At 44.9% G+C, this 27,332-nt stretch overlaps 1 protein-coding gene across 2 annotated transcripts in view; it reads left to right on the forward strand.

The window, feature by feature from the left end:
- The window catches only part of DHRS7C (dehydrogenase/reductase 7C), a 32,961-nt gene extending 6,415 nt beyond the window's left edge, over positions 1-26,546 (forward strand). The window contains exons 2-7 of one of the 2 annotated variants that reach the window (XM_040530339.1): positions 3,444-3,599; positions 12,929-13,041; positions 14,347-14,557; positions 19,471-19,563; positions 25,667-25,822; positions 26,279-26,546. In XM_040530339.1, the coding sequence (XP_040386273.1) occupies positions 3,446-3,599; positions 12,929-13,041; positions 14,347-14,557; positions 19,471-19,563; positions 25,667-25,822; positions 26,279-26,487 (936 nt within the window). In that variant the 5' untranslated portion in view covers positions 3,444-3,445 and the 3' untranslated portion in view covers positions 26,488-26,546. Of the gene's footprint in view, positions 1-3,443; positions 3,600-10,819; positions 12,344-12,928; positions 13,042-14,346; positions 14,558-19,470; positions 19,564-25,666; positions 25,823-26,278 lie in introns of those variants that run through there. The other variant, XM_040530340.1, reaches the window with a different exon arrangement.
- The last annotated feature ends 786 nt before the right edge of the window (positions 26,547-27,332 follow it).

Genomic DNA, 27,332 nt, shown 5'->3' on the forward strand with positions numbered 1-27,332 from the left:
CCCGGGGTCCGCTGCGGTGCCCGGGGGCCCAGTGGGAGTCGGCACCCAGGGTCCGCCACCGGGCCAGGGGGCCCAGTGGGAGTTGCCGCCTGTGGTCCGCTGCGGGCTCCCAGGTACAGTGGGAGTTGGCGCCAGGGGTCTTCCACAGGGGCCGGGGGCCCGACGGGAGTCTGTGACCCAGGTCTGCTGCGGGGCCCGGGGCTTCTGTCTGGAGTCAGCGCCTGGGGTCCGCCGCGGGGCCAGGGGCTTCTGTCAGGAGTCGGTGCCCAGGGTCCGCCGCCGGTCCCGGGGGGCCAGCGGGAGTCGGTGCCCGGGGTCCACCGCCGAGCCCGGAGGCCCGGTGGGCATCGGCACCCGTGGTCCTCAACGGGGCCCAGGGGCCCAGAGTGTGTCGTCGCCCAGGGTCCACTGAGGTGCCTGGGGGCCTGGCGGGAGTGAGCACCCGGGGTCCGCTGCAGGGCCTGGGGCCTTGGCGGGAGTCAGCATCTGGGATCCGCCGTGGGGCCCAGGGGCCCTGCTGGATTTGGTGCCCAGGGTCTGCCGTGGGGCCTGGGGGCCCGGCGGGATTTGTCGCCCAGAATCTGCCCAGGGGCCCAGTGGGTGTCAGTGCCCAGGGTCTGCAGTGGGGCCCAGGGGTCCGGCGAGACTTGGCGCCCGGGGTCCGCCACAGTCTCCGGAGGCCTGTTGGGAGTCAGCGCCTGGGGTCTGCCGCAGGGCCCAGGGGGCCGGTGGGATTCGTCGCCCATGGTCAGCTGTGGGGCCCGGGGGCCTGGCGGGATTTGGAGCCCAGGATCCACCACGGGCTCCGGGTGCCCGGCAGGAGTCGACACCTGGGATCTGCCACGGGCTTTGGGGGTCTGGCAGGAGTCGGCGCCCAGGGTCCTCCGCAGGCTCCAGGGGCCCGGCAGGAGATGACACCCGGGGTCCGCCACGGGCTCCGGGGGCCCGACGGAAGATGGCGCCCGGGGTCTGCCACAGGCTCCGGGGTCCCAGCAGGAGTCGTCCAGGGTCCACCATGGGCTCTGGGGGCCCGGTGGGAGTCGGCGCCTGTGGTCTGCCACGGGCTCCCACATGCGGAGGGTGTCAGCACCCAGCATCCGCCATGGGGCCCGGGGGCCCGGAGGGAGTCAGTGCCCGGGGTCCGCCGCAGGGCCCAGGGGCTTGGCTGGCGTCAGCGCCTGGGGTCTGCCATGGGCTCCAGGAGCCTGGCAGGAGTCGGCGCTCAGGGTCCGCCGCAGGGCTCTGGAGGCCTGGTGGGAGTCGGCACCCGGGGTCCGCCACGGGCTCCGGGGGCCCGGCGGGAGTCTGTGACCTGGGTCTGCCGTGGGGCAGAGGCTTCCGTCAGGAGTCAGCGCCCGGGGTCCGCTGCCATGCCTGGGGGCCCGGCAGACATCGGCACCCGTGGTCCACAAGGAGGCCCAGGGGCCCGGAGTGTGTCATCGCCCTGGTCCGCAGCGAGGCCCAGGGGCCCTGCAGGATTCGTCGCCCAGGGTCTGCTGTGGTGCCCAAGGGCCTGGCAGGAGTCGGCACCCGGGGTCCACTGCAGGGCCCGGGGGCTTGGCAGGAGTCGGCGTCCGGGGTCCACCGCGGGGCCCAGGGGCCCGGCGGGCGTCAGCCCCCATGGTCCACCACAGGGCCTGGGGTCTCAGCAGCAGTCAGCGCCTGTGGTCCGCCATGGGGCCAGGGGGCCCAGTGGGAGTTGCCACCTGTGGTCCACCATGGCCCCCTGGGTACAGCGGGAGTCAGCGCCCAGGGTACGCCGCGGGGCCCCGGGGACCAGTGGGAGTCAGCGCCCGGGGTTCGCCACGGGCTCCGGGGTCCCGGCGGGAGTCGGCGCCTGGGGTCCGCCATGGGGCCCAGGGGCGCGGCGGGAGTCAGCACCCGGGGTCCGCCGCAGGCTCCGGGGGCCTGGCGGGAGTCGGCACTCAGGGTCCGCCGCAGGGCCCAGGGGCCTGGTGGGTGTCGGCACTCAGGGTCCGCCACGGGCTCCGGGGGCCCTGTGGGAATCGGCACCCAGGGTCCGCTGCGGGGCCTGGGGGCCCGGCAGGAGTCGCCGCCCGGTGAGAGTTGGACTATAGGATTTAAAGTACCAATTACACAGCACAAACAGGAGTACTGAATCTGCTTGTCAAAATTTACATTCGTAAGACTGTGATAAAAAGTTTTGAAAAACCAAAAAAGGAATGATTTACTGTAAATCATTTTTTCCTGTAGAATCCCAAAGATAAACCTGGAACTGAGACTGTCAGATTAAATACTGCCCCTCTGCAGGAAATCACCTACCTAATTGATATGGCCCTGAAATTGCCGGAAAAAGAGATGCAACTGCCTTGCAAATACCAAGGTTGGAAAGCAGACTGTGCCACTTGGAATTACAGTACTTTCAGCACCCTGCTGTCTGGCAGCAGCTCTTAGCTTAGTGTTATGCACTAAATCCCAAAGCCATCTTGCTCAGAGACCTTTTCCCAGCACATACATATTGCGGAACAGTGATTACTTCAAATCACAAATTCTTCATGGCACTTTTTTTTTTTTTTTTGGCATATTGTTATCATGGAGTTTATACGAATGTTTTTCCGTATAAAGTTAGTTGAAAAGTTAGTTGAAGGCCAGTGACAGGAAACTGAGATAGGCTCAGTTTCCTATGTACAACTCCTATGAACAACTGCAACCCAGGGGAAAACAGAAAGATAAATGCTTCATTGTACAGTTGAACTGATATTGTACTAAAAACTTTTACATGACTGTCCAGCCTATTAGCTAATAGGTCAGGCATGTGAATCACACTGTAGATGCTATATTTACTTTTGAAGACCGTCTGTCACAGCTGTAGCCTATACATAGCCATTCTCATAGAGGGCAAGCAGTCTCAACATATGCGATCTTCTATAAAAATGCTGAAGGACTTTAATTAAGCTTGTAATACAAAATTTTGTTCAAAAGAAAACTTTATCCATACCAGGATTCTACCTGCCATAGTAAGTGATTTTTTTCTATATCTTTTAAAACAGAAAACATTTATATTATGTATTTTACCCGAAATTAGGATAAAAAGCTTTTTATTTGTTTTCCCACAATAGAAACATAATTAAAAGCTTAGTGTTATATTTTATACTATGTTTTGCCTAAAGGCAATATTTGTACTAAAATTTTGTTATGTTTTTGCCAACAGAGAGTCATTTTGAATAAAAGAAAACTACATTTGTTTAGAAAATGCAATAATGAGTAAAACGAATAATAATAAAAAAGAACTTATTAAAATAGCTTAATAAGAAACTGCTGATTGGAAAACAAGCTTCCTACTGCTTCAAGCCTTTAGCATGTTGTGATTTCTGGCTATTCTATACATAAAAAAATTGCTTTTGTAGAGAAGAATAATTTGAAAAATAATGAATGCACATTATAATTACTGTTACTTTCATATGTACTCTTGTTTTCCACAGATATGGGTATTCTTGCTGTACTTGCCCTACCATTGGTTATTCTAGGGATCAGTGGAATTATTTATATTTACCAGTCAGTCATATGGCTACTGTCCCGGTCAGCAGTACAAAACAAGGTGGTGGTGATCACAGATGCCATCTCTCGACTAGGCAATGGTGAGTTGTCTCTGTTCTTCTCAGTGTCAGAGAACACAAATGGGCAGGGATCCTCTTCTACATGATTTCATGTGCATTCATTACCTTGAGCTGGCTGCAGAAGTTAGGAAATATGGTTATAAATAAAGCCTATCATTTTTAAATGTACATTTTTAGTCTCAGCCTCTGCTGAGAACTCAGCTGAGAACTCAGCTGAACTGCTGTTGGACTTTTAGGAACTGCAGAGCTTTATGTTTATTTAATTCAATAGAATAAGAGGTTTTATAAGCACACTGAGTGCTATTTTTAGCATGGTGCTTCTCTGAGGTCTTATGTCATAGGTTGCCACTGCAGGGTAGCAGCGATCAGTATAAACAGGTGTCGTATTACGCTGTTACATGTTCCTTTTCAGCCCTTAAAAGCTTCTAGACTTCCTGCTCCCTTCCACTTGCATACGGAAGTGCTCAGCCCTCTCTCCCTATTCATATCACTTTACCCCTCTATAACCTATGTTATTCCTCTTCGCTTGATATTCTTCAGTACCTCCAACTGGGATGTCTGACTATGTGTGATGGTGGGTTCACTGGAAGGAAGAAAAGGGTATGTCATAATTTATGTTTATATAAATGGGTTGACCAAGTGAGCAGTCACTTACTGTTTCTTCCTGGTCCGTATTTCCTTCTTACACAGTCCTATGAGATTAAAAGCACTGGGTCATACATTGCTTATGCACAGTCCTGCTGCAGACTTTACTTGAAGGGCAGTAGATGCAAGTACATCCTAAGTCAAACATAGCTTGGGGTTACATTTTGGCCTTTTCTAAGTATGCCAGAAAACTTACATTCCCAAGCAGGGAAGAGTTGTTGGAAAGGCATGCTCTTGCATAATTATTCTTAGGCAAGCAGAACAGTGACCTGTGACAGAAATATAAACTATGCTAATAAGGAGTGGTGTTCATCAGGGCCTGTTGAGACAAGGCATGAGATAAAGTTGGACCTCAACATCCCACCTAGCCTTTCCCCTTTCCTGAAAACTACAGTTTCAGTTAAAGATAATATTAGCATACATTTTATCTGTTTGGTTATATTTAAGTATTTTTGTTTAGAGAGGCATAATTTAGACTTATGGCCGGCATATGAGTCTCTGGGTGAAAGGTGTGAGGCAGAGGCTGGATGGTTCCTTGGCAGTGTAATATATGAACTGTTTCCAATTGTCTGCTAGTTTTATCATAAACTGGCAGCCTCACTTTCAGAGATCAAAAGGAAACCATAGGTATTTTGGGGGGTTTGGTCTTTTTTTTTTTTTTTTTTCATTTAATAACGGTTAAATCTTCCAAAGCAGGTACAATTACTATTAGCAGAAAAAGGATGCAGAAACTTCCTGCTCACACAAAAAATTGGCTGAATATGAGCCAGCAATGTGCTCAGGTGGCCAAGAAGGCCAACAGCATCCTGGATTGTATAAGAAACAGTGTGGCCAGCAGGACTAGGGAAGTGATTGTCCCCCTGTACTTGGCTCTGGTGAGGCCGCACCTTGACTACTGTGCTCAGTTTTGGGCCCCTCACTACAAGAAGGACATCGAGGTGCTCGAGCGAATCCAGAGAAGGGCAACGAAGCTGGTGAAGGGTCTGGAGAACAAGTCTGATGAGGAGGGGCTGAGGGAGCTGGGGTTGTTCAGCCTGGAGAAGAGGAGGCTCAGGGGAGACCTCATCGCTCTCTATAGGTACCTTAAAGGAGGCTGTAGAGAGGTGGGGGTTGGTCTATTCTCCCACATGCCTGGTGACAGGACGAGGGGGAATGGGCTGAAGTTGTGCCAGAGGAAGTTTAGGTTGGATATTAGGAAGAAATTCTTTACCGAAAGGGTTGTTAGGCATTGGAATGGGCTGCCCAGGGAAGTGGTTGAGTCACCATCCCTGGAGGTCTTTAGAAGACGTTTAGATTTAGAGCTTAGTGATATGGTTTAGTGGAGGACTTGTTAGTGTTAGGTCAGAGGTTGGACTCGGTGATCTTGGAGGTCTCTTCCAACCTAGATGATTCTGTGATTCTGTGATTCTGTGAAATCTGCAACAGAAATGATATATGTGGACATTTTAATCAAATTACTAGGTAATAAAGAAGGTGAGGGGCTCAAGTTCAGTTTAGCACTGCTTATTAACCTTCTAAATGGTAGGAAATGAATGGTGTTCTCACCTGTTTCTACTCAGAGTGAATGAATGTGCTTTAAACTGTGGTATTCTGCATCTTTGAATAAAATTTGGCTAATACTGAAATCAGCAGGTTCTGCTTCATTTTTGCAGAAAGATACAACTATTGTGAAAGGAAGAAAGTTGTGTTTTGTAATAAATAACTGAAAACTGATTTATTTTACTAGATATTTTTCTCAAATGAGAACCCACTTATGATGTCTTTTGTCTCTTCTACTTCATTTATGCCTAAATACCATTGAACATTTACAATTCTAGCAGTCTATAAAAATTGTTATGCTTTGCTGTGGTTCAACTTGGCACACATCTAAACACCACACAGCTGTTCACTCACTCCTTTCCCCCAGTGGGATGGGGGAGAGAATCAAAAAAAGGTAAAAATGCAAGATAAGGGCAGTTTAAAGGGAAAAGAAGAAGAAGAAGAAGAAGAAGAAGAAGAAGAAGAAGAAAAAGAAAAAGAAAAAGAAAAAGAAAAAGAAAAAGAAAAAGAAAAAGAAAAAGAAAAAGAAAAAAAGAAGAATTAAAAAACTCAAGTGGTGCACAATGCAATTGGTCACCGCCACCCAACCAAATCCCAGACATTCCCCAATTAATGGCAGTCCTCCCAGCCAACCCCCTCCAGTTTTATTGTTCAGCATGATGTCATGTGGCATGAGATACCCTTTCGGCCAGTTTGGGTCCTGGCTGTGTCCCCTCTCAGCTTCTCATGCACGTCCAGCCTACTCACTAGCAAAGCAGCAGGAGAAGCAGAAGAGTCCTTGATTTGGTGTAAGCACTGTTCAGCAACAACTAAAACATCAGTGTGTTCTAAATGTTATTTTCAACCTAAACCCAAACCATAGCACCATACCAGCTGCTAGGAAGAAAATTAACCCTATCCCAGCCAAAACTAAGACGTGTTTATGGACTGAGATTATATGTACAGATACATAGGATGCAGTTCATAAATACTGTGGCTTTATTTTTAAAGAGGTTTGTGTATGTACTGAGAATCAATTGGATGTAAGAAGACGCATGCCTAGAAGGCTCAACAAGAATAATACTGAACAAAATGCAGCATGCTCAGCTAATACTACTGAATGTGCCTGGACTTCTTGAAAAAGGGATGGAAACTGTGTTACATAAGGTCCCTCCCTGGCTAGAGATGTCCCTGTGCAGTTGTGAGCATGGGGGTATGCCTGGGTAGGTAACTGTTAGAGTGGCTGTGCCTGACTTTACAGGACAAACTTGAAAACTGAGTCTTCAGGAGGAAATGGATGGGCCATGAGGATAATTCTTCACTTGACTATTATCTTTATGATAGTTGAGGAGGAGCAAGAGATTGAAATTCCCCAGACTAGCTCTGATTTTATCTGTGAGCAAGACTGGTAGGTTACATGTGAAACAACCCTGTGTGCTGTATATAAAGGGAGCCAGGAAAAAACTTGATGAAATCACTTGATGTTGAACTTGGCTTTTCAATGTGCAACAGGGTCCGTTGTTCTCTTTCTAAGCCAGTGGGTTTACTTCTGTGATTTCTTGATCACAGAATGGCCTGGGTTGAAAAGGACCTTAAAGATCATGTAGTTTCAACCCCCCTGCTCTGGGCAGGGTTGCCAACCACTAGAGCAGGCTGCCCAGAGCCGCATCCAGCCTGGCCTTGAATGCCTCCAGGGATGGGGCATCCACAACCTCTCTGGGCAACCTGTTCCAGTGCCTCACCACCATCTGAGTGAAAAATTTTCTCCTAATTTCTAACCTAAATCTCTCCTGTCTTAGTTTAAAACCATTCCCCCTTGTCCTATCACTATCAACATATGTAAACAGGCATTCCCCCTCCTGTTTATGCGCTCCCTTCAAGTACTGGAAGGCTGCAATGAGGTCTCCCCAGAGCCTTCTCTTCTCTTGATGTCAGTGTTCCTCACCCACAGCTTATTTGGAAGCTGTGGCAGAAGACCTGGACAGACTTCTCTTAACTGGGCCAGCAGATGTTAGATTATTACCGCTTATCATTTATTACCTCTTATAACTTTATTACCTTTATTTCCATTTATAAGATTATTACCACCTTGGGACTTTTTTGTTAGTTTCTGGGTTTGGTGGTTTCTGTTACTGACTTTGAAATGTCATTTACCATTACTTGAACAGTCTGGAAAAGCACGTATGTGCACTAGAAATGGTATGCTGTTTGTTTGTTAGTTTGTTTGTGGGGAAGGGAGGAGAATTACATTATTTTATATGTATACCTGCCTTCTTTAAAATAAAAATAAAAATAAAAATAAAAATAAAAATAGACTGTAGTGGGCTCCTAAACAAATGCTTGTATGGGAAGAGAAGTATATTATTTATTTGTAAATTACTGTAGCATTTTTTAGAATAAGCCATTGTGGAGGCTAGAAGAATCATAGAATCTTAAACTGGTTTGGACTGGAAGGGGCCTTAAAGATCATCTAATTCCAACCCGCCCCCTGCCATAGGCAGGGACATCTTCCACTACACCAGGTTGCACAAAGCCCCATCCAAACTTCCCTTTAATATTTTGGGGATGGGCCATTCACAGCTTCTCTGGGAAACCTCTTCTTTCTCTTTCTCTCAATATTTTTAAGATTTTTAAAATTTTAGTGCTTATTTTAAGATAATGTTAACATGAATTTTCTCTGGTTGGCTATATTTCAGTACTTTTGTTTACAGAGGCACAATTTAGAGTGCTCCAGCTGAGTTTGGGCATCTTGAAGAATCATAGCACACTTGAAAGTTTCACAGAATCAGATAACCATTTAGGTTGGCAGGGACACCTGGAGGTCAACTGTGCCAACTGAACTGCTCAAGCATGGATACTGATAGCATCTTGCCCAGGATAAACATTAAACATTCTTTCCCATGCTGCATGCTGAAACGTTTTGGGGATGGGCCATTCACAGATTCTCCAGGAAACCTACTCTTCTGGTCTGTAGTTCCTCAGGTCCTCCTTTCTGCCCTTTTTAGAAATGGGAGTGATGTTTCTCTTGTTCCAGTCACCAGGGACTTCACCTGACTTCCGTGACTTTTCAGATATGATGGAGAGTGGCTTGTCAACTACAACAGCCAGTTCCCTCAGGACGCTGGGATGCATGTCCTTAGGCCCAATAGGCTTGTACCTGTTCACTTTCTTCAGGTGGTCTCATACTTGCTCTTTGCTTACAGTGGGAGGGGACTTTGCTCCCTCAGCCCCTGCCTGGAGGTACAGGGACATGAGAGTGGTGGGAAGCCTGACTGACAGTGAACACTGAGGCAAAGTTGTTGAGTACCACAGCCTTCTCTACATCTGTTGTTACCAGTTCTTCCTTCTCATTTATAAGCGGAGGTACACTCTCCTTGGCCTTTCTTTTCTGACCTACATATAGAATCTCTTTTTTCCTTTGCATCTCTTGCCGAGCTCAGATCCATCCATGCCTTGGCTTTCCTGGTCCCATCCTTGCACATGCAGATGGCATCCCTTGTACTCTTCCCAGGCAACATGTCCCTGCTTCTATTGCCAGCGTATTTCCTTCTTCCACCTCAATTTGACTAGCAGGTCCTTGCTCAGCCATGCCTTCCTGCCTTTCCTGCCTGATGTGTTACACACAGGGATGGAGAGAATCACAGAATCACAGAATCGTCTAGGTTAGAAGAGACCTCCAAGATCATCTAGTCCAACCTCTGTCCTAACACTAACAAGACCTCCACTAAACCATATCACTAAGGACTACATCTAAACGTCTTTTAAAGACCTCCAGGGATGGCGACTCAACCACTTCCCTGGGCAGTCCATTCCAACGCCTAACAACCCTTTCAGTAAACAAGTTCTTCCTAATATCCAACCTAAACCTCCCCTGGCGCAACTTTAGCCCATTCCCCCTCATCCTGCCACCAGGCACGTGGGAGAATAGACCAACCCCCACCTCTCTACAGCCTCCTTTAAGGTACCTATAGAGAGCGATGAGGTCTCCCCTGAGCCTCCTCTTCTCCAGGCTAAACAACCCCAGTTCCCTCAGCCGCTCCTCGTAAGACTTGTTCTCCAGACACCTCACCAGCTTTGTTGCCCTTCTCTGGACTCTCTCGAGCACCTCCATGTCCTTCTTGTAGCGAGGGGCCCAAAGCTGAACACAGTACTCGAGGTGCAGCCTCACCAGAGCCGAGTACAGGGGGACAATCACCTCCCTAGGCCTGCTGGCCACGCTGCTTCTTATACAATCCAGGATGCTGTTGGCCTTCTTGGCCACCTGAGCACGCTGCTGGCTCATATTCAGCCGACTATCAACCAGTACTCCCAGGTCCTTCTCAGCCAGGCAGCTTTCCAACCACTCATCTCCCAGCCTGTAGCGCTGCTCGGGGTTGTTGCGCCCCAGGTGCAGGACCCGGCACTTGGCCTTGTTGAACTTCATACAGTTGACCTCAGCCCATCGGTCCAGCCTATCCAGATCCTCCTGCAGAGCCTTCCTTCCCTCGAGCAGATCGACACATGCACCTAACTTGGTGTCATCTGCAAACTTACTGAGGGTGCACTCGATCCCCTCGTCCAGGTCATCGATAAAGATATTAAAGAGGACCGGCCCCAGCACTGAGCCCTGGGGGACTCCACTAGTAACCGGCCTCCAACTGGATTTGACTCCATTCACCACAACTCTTTGGGCCCGGCCATCCAGCCAGTTTTTAACCCAACGAAACGTACGCCAGTCCAAGCCACGAGCAGCCAGTTTTTTGAGGAGAAAGCCAGTTTTTTGAGGAGAGCTATTGCTCTCTCAGACAAATGTCCTTAAAGAGCTGACAGCTCTAGTCAGTTCCTCTATTCCAACAGTGTCTCATCCACTAGTTCTTTAGACAGCTGAAAGTTCACTCTTTGGAAGTTCAGGGTCCTTACTTTGCTCTTTGCCAGGTCCATGTTCCTCGAGATCACAAACTCAACCATGACCTTTTTGCCTCAGTCTTCACCAACAGGAGCTCCAGCTACATAGCCCAGGGCCCAGAAGGCAAAGTCAGGGACTGGAAGAATGCTGAACTGCCCACTGTAGGAGAAGATCAGGTATGAGACCAGCTAAGGAACCTAAAGGTGCACAAGTCCATGGGACCTGATGAGGTGCATCCACAGGTCCTGAGGGAACTGGTGGATGTAGCTGCTAAGCTACAATCCATCAAATTCGAGAAGTCGTGTCAGTCCAGTGGAGTTCCCACTGACTGGAATAGGGGAAACATAACCCACGTTTTTTAAAAGTGTAAAAAGGAAGACCCGGGGAATTACAGGCCGGTCAGTCTCACCTCTGTGCCCAGCAAGATCATGGAGCACCACTCAACCAGGGTGTGGTCACTGCAGCCCAGACTGACTCAGTCTTAACCTCTTTAATGAGTTCATCTGCATTGGTGGGCACCAGGCCCAGTAACGTTGCTCCTCTGATTGGATTGTCTGATACCTTGACCAGGAAGTTACCCTTGAATCCAAGAGTCTCTTGGATTGCTTACAGCCTGCTACGTAGCTTTCCCAGCAGGCATCCGGGAGGTTGAAATCTCCCATTGTGATGAAAGCCTGTGAGCATGACACTTCTTGTAGCTGAAGCAAGATGGCCTCATCAACAGGCTCCTCTTGATCGGGTGGCCTGTAGTAGACCCCAACCACAAGGTGTTTGGCCCTTATTTTTAACCCACAAGCTCTCAGCCTGTCCATAGCTGTTTGTCAGAGGCATCTCTTTGCAATCAATCCATTCCCTAACATAGAGAGCAACATCCTGTCCCTCCTTCCCTGCCTATCTCTTCTGAAAAGCTTGTAACACTCAATTGGTCTGTTCCAGTTATGTGATTTGTCCCACCATGTTTCCTTGATAGCACTTAGATCATAGTTTTCAAATTACACCGTGGTTTCCAACCCCTCTTCTCTCTTTCCTGTGCTGCATGCATTGGTGTAGAGGCTTCAGCTGGGCTATTGGTTATACAACCTTTTCAGAGAAACGCTTCCTAATTGCTTTGAGACAGCTCACTACAAGACATTATAGTAACAAGGTAGCTCCCTACAAGATGCCTGTGGGATATCAGTGGTCAATGTTTTTTCTCTCATGCAACTGACAGGGCAGTGAGGAATATAATTCTTCCTCCACCACCTAGAGAAGAAAACAGATGAGGCAGAAACTGTCAAAATGCTTCAGCGTGGTATTTCATAATCTGGATTGAGTTAATCACATAGCTCCATGAAGACCTAAAGTAATGACTTGGCTGCAGTGTTGTAGCCAGTGCCAAGGTGGCAGAAATAATAATACTGACTGCCTGTTCTTCTGTATCCTCACTTTAAGAAAAGTACAATTATAGCTCACTTAAACAGTGGTGAATCCCTAATCCAGAATATCTGACTGTATGGAGAAAGAACAGTTCCAGTCCAGCATACCCAGAAACTTCTCAGTGGCCTTCTTAGGAAGGCTTGAGGGAATCTGTCTTAACCAGAGGTAGCTCAAGATGGTCTCCATAACTTCCACTGGCTCCTGGGAAGGTCATAGGATGGATCACATGTGAAAGGAAGGGTCTGTGTAAGAAGGGTCTCTCTCCAATTGATGTTTCATCTCATCTGTGGGACAGTGGCTGGTGAGTTTCTCTGCGTAATAACTCTATCTCAAAGTTGTGGATATGTTTCATAGAGCTATGAGTTTCATGAAGATAGCATACAGAAGTAGCTTTGCTATATTCTGGGATTAGTTGGTATCTTCTTTATATTGCTGTGGGCAACATGAAGTTTTACAAAAGAGTTTGTACTCTAAAAACATGTATTTTTTATGTATTTTTCTTTATAATAAGTGTGTTTCTAGATGGAGAGAGTTAAAGAAGACAATTAAAACATTTTTCTTCTAACTTAGACCCTTCATCCATTAACTGTCATATTGTTCTTTTGATTACATGCCATGATTAAAAGGTACCAATGTGTCATATCATTAATTGTGATAAATTTAATATAGTAAAAATATTCCTTAAATTTAATTTATTAATCATATACATTGTTGCCATTTGGCACTTTCTTTTTTTCTCATATATATTTTTATTCTCTCAAAATTCATTAATTTTAAAGAAATGATTCAGCATCATTAGCAAAAACAGGACCCCATTTCAACTAAAATGAGCACTATCAAATTGCTATTATTGTTATTATTTTTTCTGAATGTATTTCTCCCCTAGAATGTTCTCGGGTGTTTCATGCAGGAGGAGCAAGGCTTGTGTTGTGTGGCAGGACATGGGAGAAGTTGGAAGCCTTGTATGATGCTTTAATTAGTGTGGCAGACCCCAGCATGGTAAGTGCTTCCTCACTGTGCTTTGAAAATTGAGAAGTTGAGGTAAACACCTTCTTCAGGTACATAAACTGCTTTTAAATACACTAAAATGAGGTATACATGAAACTTGCATCACTGTTAATAAAGATTTTGGTCGTCCACGTAATACACCCAACAGATTCCAGAGAGACAAAGAGAACTAAACACCTCTGATGATCTTCAGAGCATGATGCCAAAAATAAGTCAGAAATCCTGCTCTCCCAAATCAAGATAATTGCTAATGAACGGCCGTGCATTTTGAACAAAGACCTGCCCCAAACCATACAACTAGAAATGCTAAGTAGAGGGATCTGCCTCATTCAAATGTAAGAGATCCAAAATTCTTCATTTAATTGCACAAACCATCCACAGTTTTTCACATAGTAAGAGTGCTCAAGAAAGGGGAGATGGGTCTAAAGGTTGAATTTAATCTCCACTACTCTGGGAGAATTCCTAGCTAGCAAGCTATGGGAGCACACTAAGAGTTCCTTTTTCTCATTACCACTGGGTCACCATGTAAGTAGACATGCGAGACCTGTAAAGTCTGCCCATGCTGCCAAAGGTAGTTCTTTGGAAGGTGTTTATTGATGTTCATGGAAAAGCTTTCCTTCCATGATCAACAGATGCCTAACTCATTCCCGGGCATAGGTGTTCCTGAAGACATCAAACATTCTATAGCCCCTGGTCACCAGACCAAGAGATACTTGCATTTTGCCCTTTTTCTGCAGTGACTTTCACTTGTTTGCTACATAAAAGTCATCTTTGCAAGCAATCATACAAGTGTATCAGTTTGGATATCGTATAGTTAAACAAACCATTCCTACTTTCTACATTCCCCCTGTAAATTCAATCCCTTCATGTACATGTAAATCATCTTTCAAAGCACTATATCCTAGATTGATTCTGTGGTCAGCAAATTTCTCCAGAGGGCTGCTTGTGAAAAGACCGTCATTTAAGTGCTAGGAGTCACCCTAGTGGGTATCTATGTGCCTTCACTGATTACAAAACAGAGAGACAAAACTCAGTGGGATAGAATCAATCCAACCTATCCTTCCCATGATGTTCTACTTTATGCACCTACATCTGAATATCAGAGTACATGAATACTTACTCCTGAGCTACACTCTTTCTAGAATGGGTTAATAAGAAAAAAATCAAGGTTTTTATGAGAGTGGTAAAAGCACTTTCTTCAGATATAGTGGTAAATTATTAAGAATTTCTTTTTAAGCAAATAGAAATACATTTTTATATAACAGGAATCCTTGAAATAATTCTTTTCTTTGTTAGACTTATACACCAAAGCTCATTCTTCTGGATATCTCAGACATAGACTGCATTCAAGATGTAGCTAGGGAAATCCTGGATTGCTATGGCTGTGTGGATGTACTGATCAACAATGCAAGTATGAAGGTAAAAGGAGCAGTGCAGAGCATTTCTTTGGAACTTGATAAAAAGATAATGGATGCCAACTATTTTGGACCTATAACATTAACCAAAGGTATTTTAATTTCTTTTTTTTACCATTTTCCTGTTACTACTTAAAGCTTGAGATCCAAGTCACTGGCTTCGCTATAATCCAGAACAAATCTGTGAAAATCGGTGGACTGAAATTGAGGTGATGAGATCAAAATCAGACTGCCTGAGCTTGGAAATAGATGTTGGCCAAGTGCTAAATAAGCAGGCATTTGAAAGTCACACACACACATATATATATATTAATGTCTACTTATTATGTTTTGTTTATGGTGACTCTTTTAGTTATGTGTTTGCTACCTTTGTTACAAAGACAACTATTTTCAAAGTGCTTGCAAGGATACAGATAGGCTGACAAATAAAAAACATTAATGTACCTAAATCTGCATGTAGAATCCAAGTTCAGTCTAGAAGACACCCAGTGAATGGAGCAAACCTCAGCAAATTATGCCCAGACACAAATAACTTCAGTATTTAACTTCTCTGTTGTTTCAGGGGAGGTATTGAAATGCTTAGAACTGAGGAAGTGCTTGATCCTGAAAAGTGCAGAATTAAGTCCTTAAAATATTAACATGTTATCATGGCATTCTGAAGAGCTACGAAGCTTTGTTCATTATGTCTTTGTCCATTTCCTTTTTTTTTTCTTTTCTTTTTTTCCTTATCTTTTACTCCTATCCTTTGTAGTCCCAAGACCTTCAAAAAATCATTCCAATAATCTTGTTCAGTGTATTGCTGAGATCTCAGCACTTGGGAAAACACTAAAGAAACAATTGGCTTCCTGCTCTGTTTGTTTCCCTAGGTATTCCATTCCATTCCATTCCATTCCATTCCATTCCATTCCATTCCATTCCACTCCATATTCCATTTCATTCCACTCCATATTCCATTCTTGTTTCCTTAGGTATTCTGTTTTTGAATCAGATTTGGAATAGGTTCAATACAAAAATGTGCACCAGCTCTTCAGTACCTGTCTTTACCTTCCTCTCAACTGCATCTGTCTTGCTTCTCTAACTCATGATGTGACAACACATTTTCCTTTCCTCTCTTTTTATATACAAACATAGCCACTACATTAACTATTTTAACAAAACTCATTCAGTCACTCTGTTATTTCAGGTGGACTTTCTAATAGGAATTTTAGACACTTCATGACCACTGTCTGCTTAGTAGGATACCAGCTTTCAATCTTTCCAAGAGTATTTTTCTGCTTTTTTCCAGCCTATATGCTGATTTGCGCTAGGAATGAGCTGAAACTGCCTTCTATTTCTTCTTCAATTTTTGTTTTGATTTGGTTTTCATTTTGCTAAATCCAGAACAATTGAAAAACGTATTTTCTGTCCATTAAAGCTCTTCCTTATGAATTAAAAGATCTCTGAGATTCTGTCTCCAGACATTTTTTAATCTCATATAATGAAATATGTTGAAGCTGTAACTCAAAAATTTAAGCCAAGACGGAATCCTGTTGACAGCAGTAAGTTGTAATGGCCCTGAGAAGCCTCACCTGAAGCCCTCCTCTCACCCTCTGCCTATAAGCCCAGAATACTCATTTCAACTGAGGCCTGGGCCTTTAGTGCTTACTTGGGATTTGTTGTACATATACCTGTCTGTGGTCTGCCTTCTGGATGAGCCTTAGACCTAGTTCATGGCTTGTCTTGCCTGGGACTGCCAATGGACTGTGTTATGAGCACCCAGCTCTGGCCACCACAATCCTATGGGACTGTTTTCTGTCAATGACAGTCTACCCTGGGGTCGGTTTTGGCTCCCACTTTGTTCTTCTATATAGGACAGCTGGCCCTCACTGCTCCCGAATAAGATCAGTCAAAAGTTATCTAAAGCATTTTTGCCTTTTTTGAGTTGTTTATCATTCCAGAGAAGTCTGATTTTTCTTGGGAAGTCTAAAATTTCACAAGGTTTCAAACTCTTTGCCCTTCTTTCTTGTCTTAGTACCACAGCATTTAGAGTAACTCAGTAGCTTCAGTTCCACGATATTAAAACAAAATTATTCTTGACCACCTTCACAGTAAAGAATTTTTTCGTTATACCTACTCTGAACCTGCTGTGGTATAGCTTTGTGCCATTCCTGCATGTCCTGTCATCAGTTATCAGGGAGGAGACCAGCACCTCCATCTCCACTTGTTCTCCTCAGGAACTTGTAGAAAGTAAAGAGGTCAGCTCTTGGACTTTTCTACAGAGCAAACAAAACAAGTGTCCTCTGCCTCTCCTTATAAGACATCTTCCAGTCTTTTTACCAGGTTTGTTGCCCTCTTCTGGATGCTTTCAAGGACTATCTTCAATTTCCAGCTACCAGATTTTGTGATATTTTTGATTGCAGTATGGAGAAAACCTTCATTCAAACCTACATTCAAAACTTTATCACTCACTGAGGCAATCAGTTCTGGTGCAGGTCTGTTCCACAGCAGAGCAAGGGACAGAAGTTTGCAGTGTGTTTCCTGAGCCAGGAAAACCACAGGGGAGCACAGATGCAGGCAGCTCTTGCAAGAGTGGCTGATGAGATGTGGGAGGGGGCCAGCAGTAATGGCAGCCATCCCTACTCCCACAAAAGGCAGCCGTAGTAATTGCCAGTGACCTGGATCACCGAGAAAAGGACAGGCAAACAGGGTGTGTTGTGTCAACCAGGGTGTGGCACAGTAGTTTGCATGGCAATTTCCACATGAAAGCACGCAGGGCGGGTGCTGTCACTCTGCCACTTTCAATGGCAGTTGTAACCTGCTGGCAAAGAGCTTCAGTCATAGTATCCAACTAGCAGAAAGCTATGTCCTCTGTGACCTCTCTAGCCACAGTAACCAACACAGCTATCCAGACAGAGCTCCCAAGGCAACATGCACAGCCATCCAGGTCTCAGGCTGCAGGGTGTGTCCAAGTTTTCTGTCAGTATCTGACAACAGCAGTGAATACACCTGTGGGAGGTGTGCTCAGGTAGAAGAACTGCTCAGTGTGGTGATAGAGCTTTATGAGGAGGTAAGCAGGCAGAGGAATACCAGGGAGTCAGAGAAGGAAATGACTGTTGGAATCGTACACTACCATCCCTGAGACACATTTGTCAGCCAGCCACAACACAAGAAATGAAGGATCCCCTTCCCTCTCACCAACAGGCAGGAAGGGATCTTTGGTAACAGAGGAAAACTGCCACCAAAACCTTATCCCTGGATATTGGGAGAGCAGATTTAAGGCTGCTCAGGGAACTAGTTGGTGAGGATCATTGGGAAACAGCTTTTGAAGGTGTTGAGGCCCATCAGTGCTGATCGCTTTTTAAATACAACCTCTTAAGAGCACAGGAACATGCAATTCCAAAATGTTGTTAAGTCAAGCAGATAGGGCAGAAGGCCAGTTTGACTTAGCAGGGATCTTCTAGAGCTTAGGTGTAAAAGGAAGTGTATGGCTAAGACTATGGAAGTGAGCTTGGGCAACATGAGAGGACTACAGAGATGTCGTTCACCACTGTAGGGAGAAAATTCATGTAGCCAAAGCTCAATTAGAGTTGAAGCTGGACATTGCAGTGGGGGACAATAAAAAGGGCTTTATTAAATGCATTAATATCAAAAGGAGGACCAGAGATAACATTGGTCTGCTACAAACTTATTTTCCTTTTATGACAAGGTTACTCACCTAGTTGAACAAGAGAAGCTACTTGATATAAGCTTTCGGGATTTCAGCAAGGCTTTCAGTACTGTTTCTCACAGTATCCCTCTGGACAAAATGTCCAGCATATGGCTAGACAAATACATAGTATGATGAGTGAAAAATTGACTGATGGGTCAGGCTCAAAGGGTTGTAGTAAATAGGGTTACATCAGGCTGGTAGCCAATCACTAGTGAGCTTCCCCAGGGCTCCATTTTGGGCCCAGTTCTCTTTAATGTATTCCTAAATTCATTTCATAAATTCATAAAATGCAGGACTCAAAAGTATACTAAGTTTGCTGATGATATTAAATGAGGAGGAGTACTGACTCACTTGAAGGCAGAGGGGACTTGCCAAGAGTTCTTGACAAGTTAGAGGTCTGGACAATAACCAACTGCATGAAGATCAACAAGACTAAGTGTCAGATTCTGCACATGGAACAGGGTAATCCTGGATATATATACAGATTAGGGGAAAAGAAGATGGAGAGCAGCGCTCTGGAAAGGGATCTGGGAGTTCTGGTCAACAGCAAATTAAATTTGTGTAAGCTGTGTGCCCTGACAACCAAAAAGGCCAATCATATTCATCATGCATCATACCCATGCATCATACCCATGCATTGCTAGCTGGTCGAGGGAAGTGATTGTCCTGTTCTACTCTGCACTGGTGAGACCTTACCTCACCAGCTGCATACAGTTTGGGGCACCACCATATAAGGACATAAAACTATTAGAGAGCATCCAAAAGGGGGCTACAAAATGGTGAAGGGTCTAGAGGGAAAGAGGTATGAGGAGCAGCTGAAGTCACTTGGTTCACTCATCCTGGAGAAGAGGAAATTTAGGGGAGATCTCACTGTGGCCCACAGCTTCCTCACAAGGGGGAGTGGAGGGAAGGCACTGATCTCTTCTCTCTTGTGACCAGTGATAGGACCCAAGGGAACAGCATGAAACTGCATCAGGGGAGGTTCAGGCTGGATATTAGGAAAAAAGTTCTTCAATGAGAAGGTGGTCAGACACCAAAAGAGGCTCCCCAAGGAAGTGGTCACAGCACCAAGCCTGTCAGAGTTTAAGAAGCATTTGGACAACGCACTCAGAAATTTGATTTTTTTGCTTTGATTTTTGGGTGACCCTCTGTGGAGTCAGGAGTTGGATCCTTGTGGGCCATTCCAACTCAGGATGTTCTATGATTCTATACTTTGTTAAAATGTTGCTATCCTTAATGCAGCTGTCACTTTTTTTTTCACTAAATATATTGAGCTGTTTTACTTTCTTGCCTTTTTCTTTCTATTTATTTTTTCAGCCATTCTTCCCAATATGATCTCAAGAAGAACTGGCCAAATTGTTCTAATTAATAATATCCAAGGAAAAATAGGAATCCCATTTCGTGCAGCTTGTAAGTTATACATTCATATAACATAAATTTAAAACTATACATTTATAAAATATTCATTCTAATGTATAAATTGTGAATATTCCATGAATATTTAGTTATTAAAAATGTTAATTTGCAGCCTTATTCAGTAAGAATAAGAAGTGGAACTCAAGAAGAAACACTTAAAGTACTGTGAAGCTTAATTTCTGCCTAAGATGCCTGAGGATAGGAAGGTATCAAATGTGACAGCAAGGTTTTTTAAGTTCTTGGGAGGGATTCAGGGGACAATGAACCTGTAGTTCTAATATCTTGTGGTGGCTTCACACTGATAGGCAGCTAAGTTCCACCACGCAACTCTCTCACTCCCCTCCTGAAAAGAACAGGGGGAGAAAATATGATGAAAAAAGGCTCATGGATTGAAATGAGAAACAGCTCAATTAAAGGAGAGGGAAGGGAAAAAAATCAAAGGAAAGGAAAAAATAAAAAATCAAAGGCCACATGGAAGGAAAAGGAAAAAACAATTATTCTCTACTTCCTATCAGCAAGTGATGTTCAGCCACATTTTAGGAATCAGGGCCTCAATATATATAGTGGTTGTTCAGAAAACCAACACTTTCATAATGAGAGTCCCTCCCTTCCTCTTCCCCTTCCTCAGCTTTTATGCTGAGCGTGATGCCATACAGCATGGAATAACCTTTTCACCAGTTTAGGTCAGCTGTCCTGGCAATGTCCCTTCTCCACTTCTTGCCCAACCCCAGCTTACTGGTCTTTAGGTGTGAGGTTGGGGGTTGGAGACACAGTCTGTGCCAGCTTTGCTCAGCAGTTGCCAAAACATTGGTGCAGTATCAATACCATTGTAGCTGCAAGTGCAAAGCACAGCACCACATGGTCTGCTGTGGGGAGAGTTAACTCCATCCTAGCCAAACCTAGTACATGTCTGCACTGGGTATTTTAGTAGAAACCAGTAAAGAAGAAAGTATCTGTATAAATATAACATAATGGTGGAGATTGACTACTGCTTTGTATAGAGAGCTCATGACTCATGTACTTAATGGAGTTCTCTACAGTAGATTAAAAGGAGATGTATTTATTGTATTCTGCTTGGCTTTCCATAAAATTTTCAGGAAGGTGTTTTACTCAAAGGTCTTAATGAAACTAAGCTGTCTTGAATTATGATGAAAGGTCTTCTCATTCATAAAATACAAAGATAGAAAATATAAGATAGATGTAAATAGACAGTTTTCACTGAGACATGAGGTCAGAGCAGGTGATAGACTGAAACAGAAGTCCCACAAGACCTTGGGATTGTGACACATGCTAGGATTCATGAAAGCAAAATACAGTGACAGAAACAGTAAGAAAAAGAATAGAGAAAAAAAATCCTGTCATAATGCCTTTGTATAAATCTATACAGCGCCCACATATTGAACATTGCGGGCAATTCTGGTGTCTCCATCTCAAAGGAATTATGATCACAGAATTACTGAGTGCACCCTCAGAAAGTCTGCCAATGACAACAGACTGTGTGGTGCTGGAGGATGCCATCCAGCAGGATCAAGCCCAAGTACAAGGGTCCTGCACTTGGGTTGAGGCAATCCTAAACACAACTACAGGCTGGGTAGGGAATTAATTGAAAGCAGCACATGAGAAAAAGGACCTGGGGGTGCTGGTGGATGAGAAGCTCAGCATGAGCTGGCAATGTGCAATTGCAGCCCAGAAAGTCAACTGTGTCCTGGGCTGCATCAAAAGAAGTGTGGCCAGCAGGTCAAGGGAGGTGATTCTCCTCTTCTCTGCTCTCGTAAGACCCCATCTGGAGTACTGTGTTCAGCTCTAGGATCCACAGCACAAGAAGGACACAGATGTGTCAGTAGCCTTCCAGTGTTTAAAGGGGACCTACAGGAAAGATGGGGAGAGAGTCATTATCAGGGAGTGTAGCGATAGCACAAAGAGATACTGGTTTTGAACTAAAAGAAGGTAGAACTCAAATTATTCTATGATTCAATGATTCCTGATATCAGTGTGGTGGTTTTACTTGGCTGGGCAGCTGACCTCCACCACAACTGCTTTCTCACTCCCTCTCCTCAAAGGGAAAGGGGGAGAAAATATGATGAAAAGAGCTCAAGGGTTGAGATAAGGACAGGGAGATTACTCAACAATTATCGTCACAGGGAAAACAGACTCAGCACTGGGAGATTAATGTGATACCTATTACTAACAAGCTAGAGCAGTGAGAAACTGAAAAAAAAAAAAAAAACCTTAAAACCACCTTCCCCCCATCCACTCTCTTCTACATCCTCCTGCCAAGTAATGCAGGGGAACAGGGAATGGGGGCAGTGGTCGGTCCATGACGTTTCATCTCCACCACTCCTTCATAGTCACTCTCTTCCCCTGCTCCAGCATGTGGTCCCTCCCATGGGATGCCATCCTTCCCAAACTGATCCTGCCTGGGCTTCCCACAGGCAGCAGCTCTTCAAGAACTGCTTCAACATGGGTCCCCCATGAGCGGCAGCTCCCCCCAGATCCCCTGCTCATGCATGGTCTCCTCTCCATGGGCTGCAGCTCCCGCTCAGGGCCTGCTCCTGCAGGGGCTCTCCATTGGCTACAGCCTCCTTCAGGCTGGATCCACCTGCTCCACTATGGTCTGCTCCATGGTCTGCAGCATGGAAATCTTCTCCACCGTGGTACACCATGGGCTGCAGGGCGACAGCCTGCTCCACCATGATCCTCTCCACAGCCTGCAGGGGAACTTCTACTCTGATGCCTGGAGCACCTCCTCCCCCGCCTCCTTCTTCACGGACCTTGGTGTCTGCAGAGCTGTTCCTCACTCCTCACTCTCCCAGCTGCTGTTCTGCAGCAGATTTTTAACTTTTCTTAAATTTTCTCTCACAGCCGCACAACCAACATTACTTATTGGCTTGGCTCTGGCTAGCAGTGGGTCCCTTTGGAGCCAGCTAAAACTGACTCTTATCTAACTCTTCTCACAGAGGCCATTCCTACAGACCACCAACCCCACCCACCCTCCCAAAAAAAAAAAAAAAAAACTTGCCATATTAACCCAATATAGTACCATGGCACAAAGTCCTGGAGGGAAGAGGAGCCCAAAAAATCTGGTTAATATTCAAGGATCACCTTCTCCAAACTCAGGAGAGATGCATCCCAACAAAGAGGGATTGGAATTAGATGATCTTTAAGGTCCCTTCCAACACAAATCATACTACGATTCCATGATTCTATGGTTCTATGGTTCTATGACAGGCAGGAGAGATGAGAAGGAGCTTTCGCCCTCTAGGTCAATGGATGAACATGAAGCTCCTGACCAAACTCAAGCAGAAAAAGGAGGCCTACAGAGGGTGGAAGCAAGGAAAGATATCCCGGGAGGGATACAGAGATATTGCCTGGGCAGCCAGGGATCAGGTTAGGAAAGCCAAAGCCCTTTTAGAATTAAATTTGGCCAGAGACATCAAGGGCAAGAAGAAAAGCTTCTATAGGTACGTCAGCGATAAAAGGAAGGCTAGAGAAATTGTGGGCCCTCTCCGGAAGGAAACGGGAGATCTGGTCACCCAGGATATGGAGAAGGCTGAGGTACTCCATGACCTTTTTGCCTCAGTCTTCACCAACAGGAGCTCCAGCTACATAGCCCAGGGCCCAGAAGGCAAAGTCAGGGACTGGAAGAATGCTGAACTGCCCACTGTAGGAGAAGATCAGGTTTGAGACCAGCTAAGGAACCTAAAGGTGCACAAGTCCATGGGACCTGATGAGGTGCATCCACGGGTCCTGAGGGAACTGGTGGATGTAGCTGCTAAGCTACAATCCATCAAATTCGAGAAGTCGTGTCAGTCCAGTGGAGTTCCCACTGACTAGAATAGGGGAAACATAACCCACGTTTTTTAAAAGTGTAAAAAGGAAGACCCGGGGAATTACAGGCCGGTCAGTCTCACCTCTGTGCCCAGCAAGATCATGGAGCACCACTCAACCAGGGTGTGGTCACTGCAGCCCAGACTGACTCAGTCTTAACCTCTTTAATGAGTTCATCTGCATTGGTGGGCACCAGGCCCAGTAACGTTGCTCCTCTGATTGGATTGTCTGATACCTTGACCAGGAAGTTACCCTTGAATCCAAGAGTCTCTTGGATTGCTTACAGCCTGCTACGTAGCTTTCCCAGCAGGCATCCGGGAGGTTGAAATCTCCCATTGTGATGAAAGCCTGTGAGCATGACACTTCTTGTAGCTGAAGCAAGATGGCCTCATCAACAGGCTCCTCTTGATCGGGTGGCCTGTAGTAGACCCCAACCACAAGGTGTTTGGCCCTTATTTTTAACCCACAAGCTCTCAGCCTGTCCATAGCTGTTTGTCAGAGGCATCTCTTTGCAATCAATCCATTCCCTAACATAGAGAGCAACATCCTGTCCCTCCTTCCCTGCCTATCTCTTCTGAAAAGCTTGTAACACTCAATTGGTCTGTTCCAGTTATGTGATTTGTCCCACCATGTTTCCTTGATAGCACTTAGATCATAGTTTTCAAATTACACCATGGTTTCCAACCCCTCTTCTCTCTTTCCTGTGCTGCATGCATTGGTGTAGAGGCACTTCAGCTGGGCTATCAATTGCATCACCTTTTTAGAGGAGCCCTTTCTAATTCCCCTGGGGCAATTCACAGATATTTTCCTGCTGCTTCCTTAAGTATCAGTGTTCCCAGGCTCTTCTCTGTCACCCAGAAGTACATTCCCTTCCCCTGCTGAATTTAGTTTAAAGCTGTTAATAAGACCAGCCAGCTTGCTGCCCAGAACACTCTTGCCCCCCCCGGTTAGGTGAACCCTATCCAGTGTCAACATGCGCATCTCTCGAAGGTGCGCCTCATATCATAGAACCGAAAACCTTGAGCATGGCACCAGCCATGCAGCCAATCATTCACCTGATCCGTTCACATCCTTCTTCTTCGATCCTGTTCTCCAGCTGGGTGGAAAGAGAACACTACCTGCACACTTGATCCCTTCAACATCCTTCTAAGGGACATAAAATCCCTTTTGATATTTCAGAGTTTCCTTGTTGCAGCTTTGTTCTACATTCGTGCATGAATGCTAATGGGTGGTAATCTTCTGTTTTTACAAGGCTTGGTAGTGTCTTCCTGATATACCAATTACAAAAGTAGTATAGTAGTAAGTATAAGAACTGCAAAAACAGCTCAGAAAAGAAACAACACATTGATGGAACATGTGAAATGGTTTCCATCTAGGAAACAGCCAATTGTTTCAGGATATGCTCTAGATGTATAAAATCATGAGTATCTAAAAGAGAAACTTTTTACAATGCCTCTACCTATATCTATTTTGCATGAAATGGAACTGACAGAAGTAGAATTTCAAAACAAATGAAGGGAGTTTCTTGCCATTCCTGAAGCTCACATGACATTTTTTAGATTGTATTCTGGACAGATGGATTTCCAGCACAAACCAAGTCAAAAACAGGATGAATGAGTGCTTTTCAGCTCTTAGCACAAAATTGTAGTTTTTGGTCAGGATTCATAGACTATTACCCTTACTTAATACCATTGTCAATAAAAAGGGGCCAACAGCAACTGAGAAAAAAATCCATGACAATCATTTACTTTAAAATTAACTTTGATAATAAAAACCTCTGTCATTCCTGCTGGAGAGCCAAAGCCTAATTTGTTTGCGAAACACTAGTAGACCTGCATTCCAGGAATGATTATGTATCTCACTGTATTTTATTGATGTGTCACAAACAGCAGCATCATATGATGTGGAGACTCATCTGTTTCAGCTGTCTGTCTACCAAAGACAGTTTCAAACTGTAGAGATGATAGAGGTACTATTCTTGAACCAAGAACTTAATGTTTCTAACTGGGAGAACCAGACACATACTCTTTCATATGCATAGGGAGACTCATACATATACTGGACATATTCATCCTATACAAATCATTTGCTTTTGTTTGTTTTCAAAGTGTCATATGAAAATTTCACTGGCTGAAATAATTCACCACTCTGATGTCTTTTGGCTAATCATTCCCTGATCAGTTTTCTAAACATCGATGCTTTATGGAACACTATCATATATTCATATCAATACATCCAAACACCCTTATATTTCTTTTCTTTCTTTTAGATGCTGCTTCTAAACATGCTGCTGTAGGCTTTTTTGATTGTCTTAGAGCTGAAATGGAAGAATTTGATATTTCTGTCAGCACTGTGAATCCAACATTCATCTATTCATACCATCATCAACCAGTATCTGGCAATTGGGAGGCATCAATTTGGAAATGTAAGGAACAGATTTTGAAAGAGGCCCATATGGCAATATGGAAGCTTTTCCCAGGAAGAAGAAGGGAGCACAAGGAAAAGAATGGAAATAACAGAAAAGATATACAGGTTAGAGGAGGAAAAGAAAAGAGAGATTGGAGAAGAGGAGCATGGTGAAAAAAAAGGAGGAACTTGTAAAGGGACAACATCATGTGAGAAAAGAAATACAGCAGTGCATACAGGTAGAGGTGGGCACGATCCCAAGGAACACTCCAATTGCACTCAAGTTGCTCATTCCCTTACAGAATATCTTAGAGTGTATGGTCAGGAAATATGAAAGAGGGGAAGAGAAGAAATTGAAAGTGTATAGGAACTTAACTAACTTAACTGATGCACCAACTGTATATCCTTTCACCACCATTGCCTCAGGTGTGCCTGCCTGTCTGTATTTCTCATTCCTCTTTGTTTGATCTTACAGTCTTTTTCAGAAAGGTGGAATATGGTGTGCATCCAGTGGAGGTGGCAGAAGAAGTCTTGCGCACAGTGAATAGTAAGAAGCAGGAGGTACTTATGGCCAACCCTATCCCCAGAGCAGCAGTTTACATTCGCACCTTCTTCCCTGAGCTGTTCTTTGCCATTGTTGCCTCAGGGATTAGGGAAAAGATGAAGACAGAAGAGGACATTTGATTTTGTTCATCTCTTGTCCCTGCTTATGACCTGAATAAAATTTATGTTTCAAATGTCAATGCTTTCTGCTACTATTATGGGTGGAGTAAAGCAAGAGACTGCTTCCATAAACCAGTCAGTGTTTAACTTAATGATTCACTTAATGGGTCACTTAATGATTCTGGAGGCAATGTTAAAGCACACGCAGGACAAGGAGGTGCTCTGAGACTGCCAGCACTGCTTCAACAAGGGCCAATGAAGAATCATAGAATCACAGAATCATAGAATCATAGAATCATGGAATGGTTTGTGCTGGAAGGGACCATAAAGGTCATCAAATTTCAACCCCCCTGCCGTGGGTGGATACATCTTCCACTAGACCAGGGTGCTCAAAGTCCCATCTAACCTGGCTTTAAACAATTCCAGAGATGGGGCATCCACAGAGTCTCTGGGAAAGCTGTTCCAGTGCCTCACCACCCTTAAAGGCACTCACATGATCGAGTCTCACTAAATGATTCACTGCCATTGTCACCCATTCATCCATGGAACTTCCACTCATCTGGATTTAGTGAATATGAGAAGATACATTGCACCAGTGTGAGGAAAACGTCTCCATCACTGTTTTAAGAAGTGATTCCCAATCTAAATTGGCAGATCAAAACCTGGGGAACCTGCAACAACTTATCAGAATAGTCTGCCAGTGCTAGGACTGATGGGGCCTTATAGGAACAAAAGGTTGGGGAATGAGGGAGATGTGGGAGACAGAGGAGAAAAGGGAAAAAAAAAAAAAGAAGTGGCATTAGAGCCCCGATTTGAGAGACAGATTTTGCTTTTCAGCTGTACACATGCCACTGAATATTTTGCAA

The sequence above is a fragment of the Cygnus olor genome, chromosome 18, assembly GCF_009769625.2.
Source record: "Cygnus olor isolate bCygOlo1 chromosome 18, bCygOlo1.pri.v2, whole genome shotgun sequence".
In the NCBI taxonomy this organism is placed as follows: Eukaryota; Metazoa; Chordata; class Aves; order Anseriformes; family Anatidae; genus Cygnus; species Cygnus olor.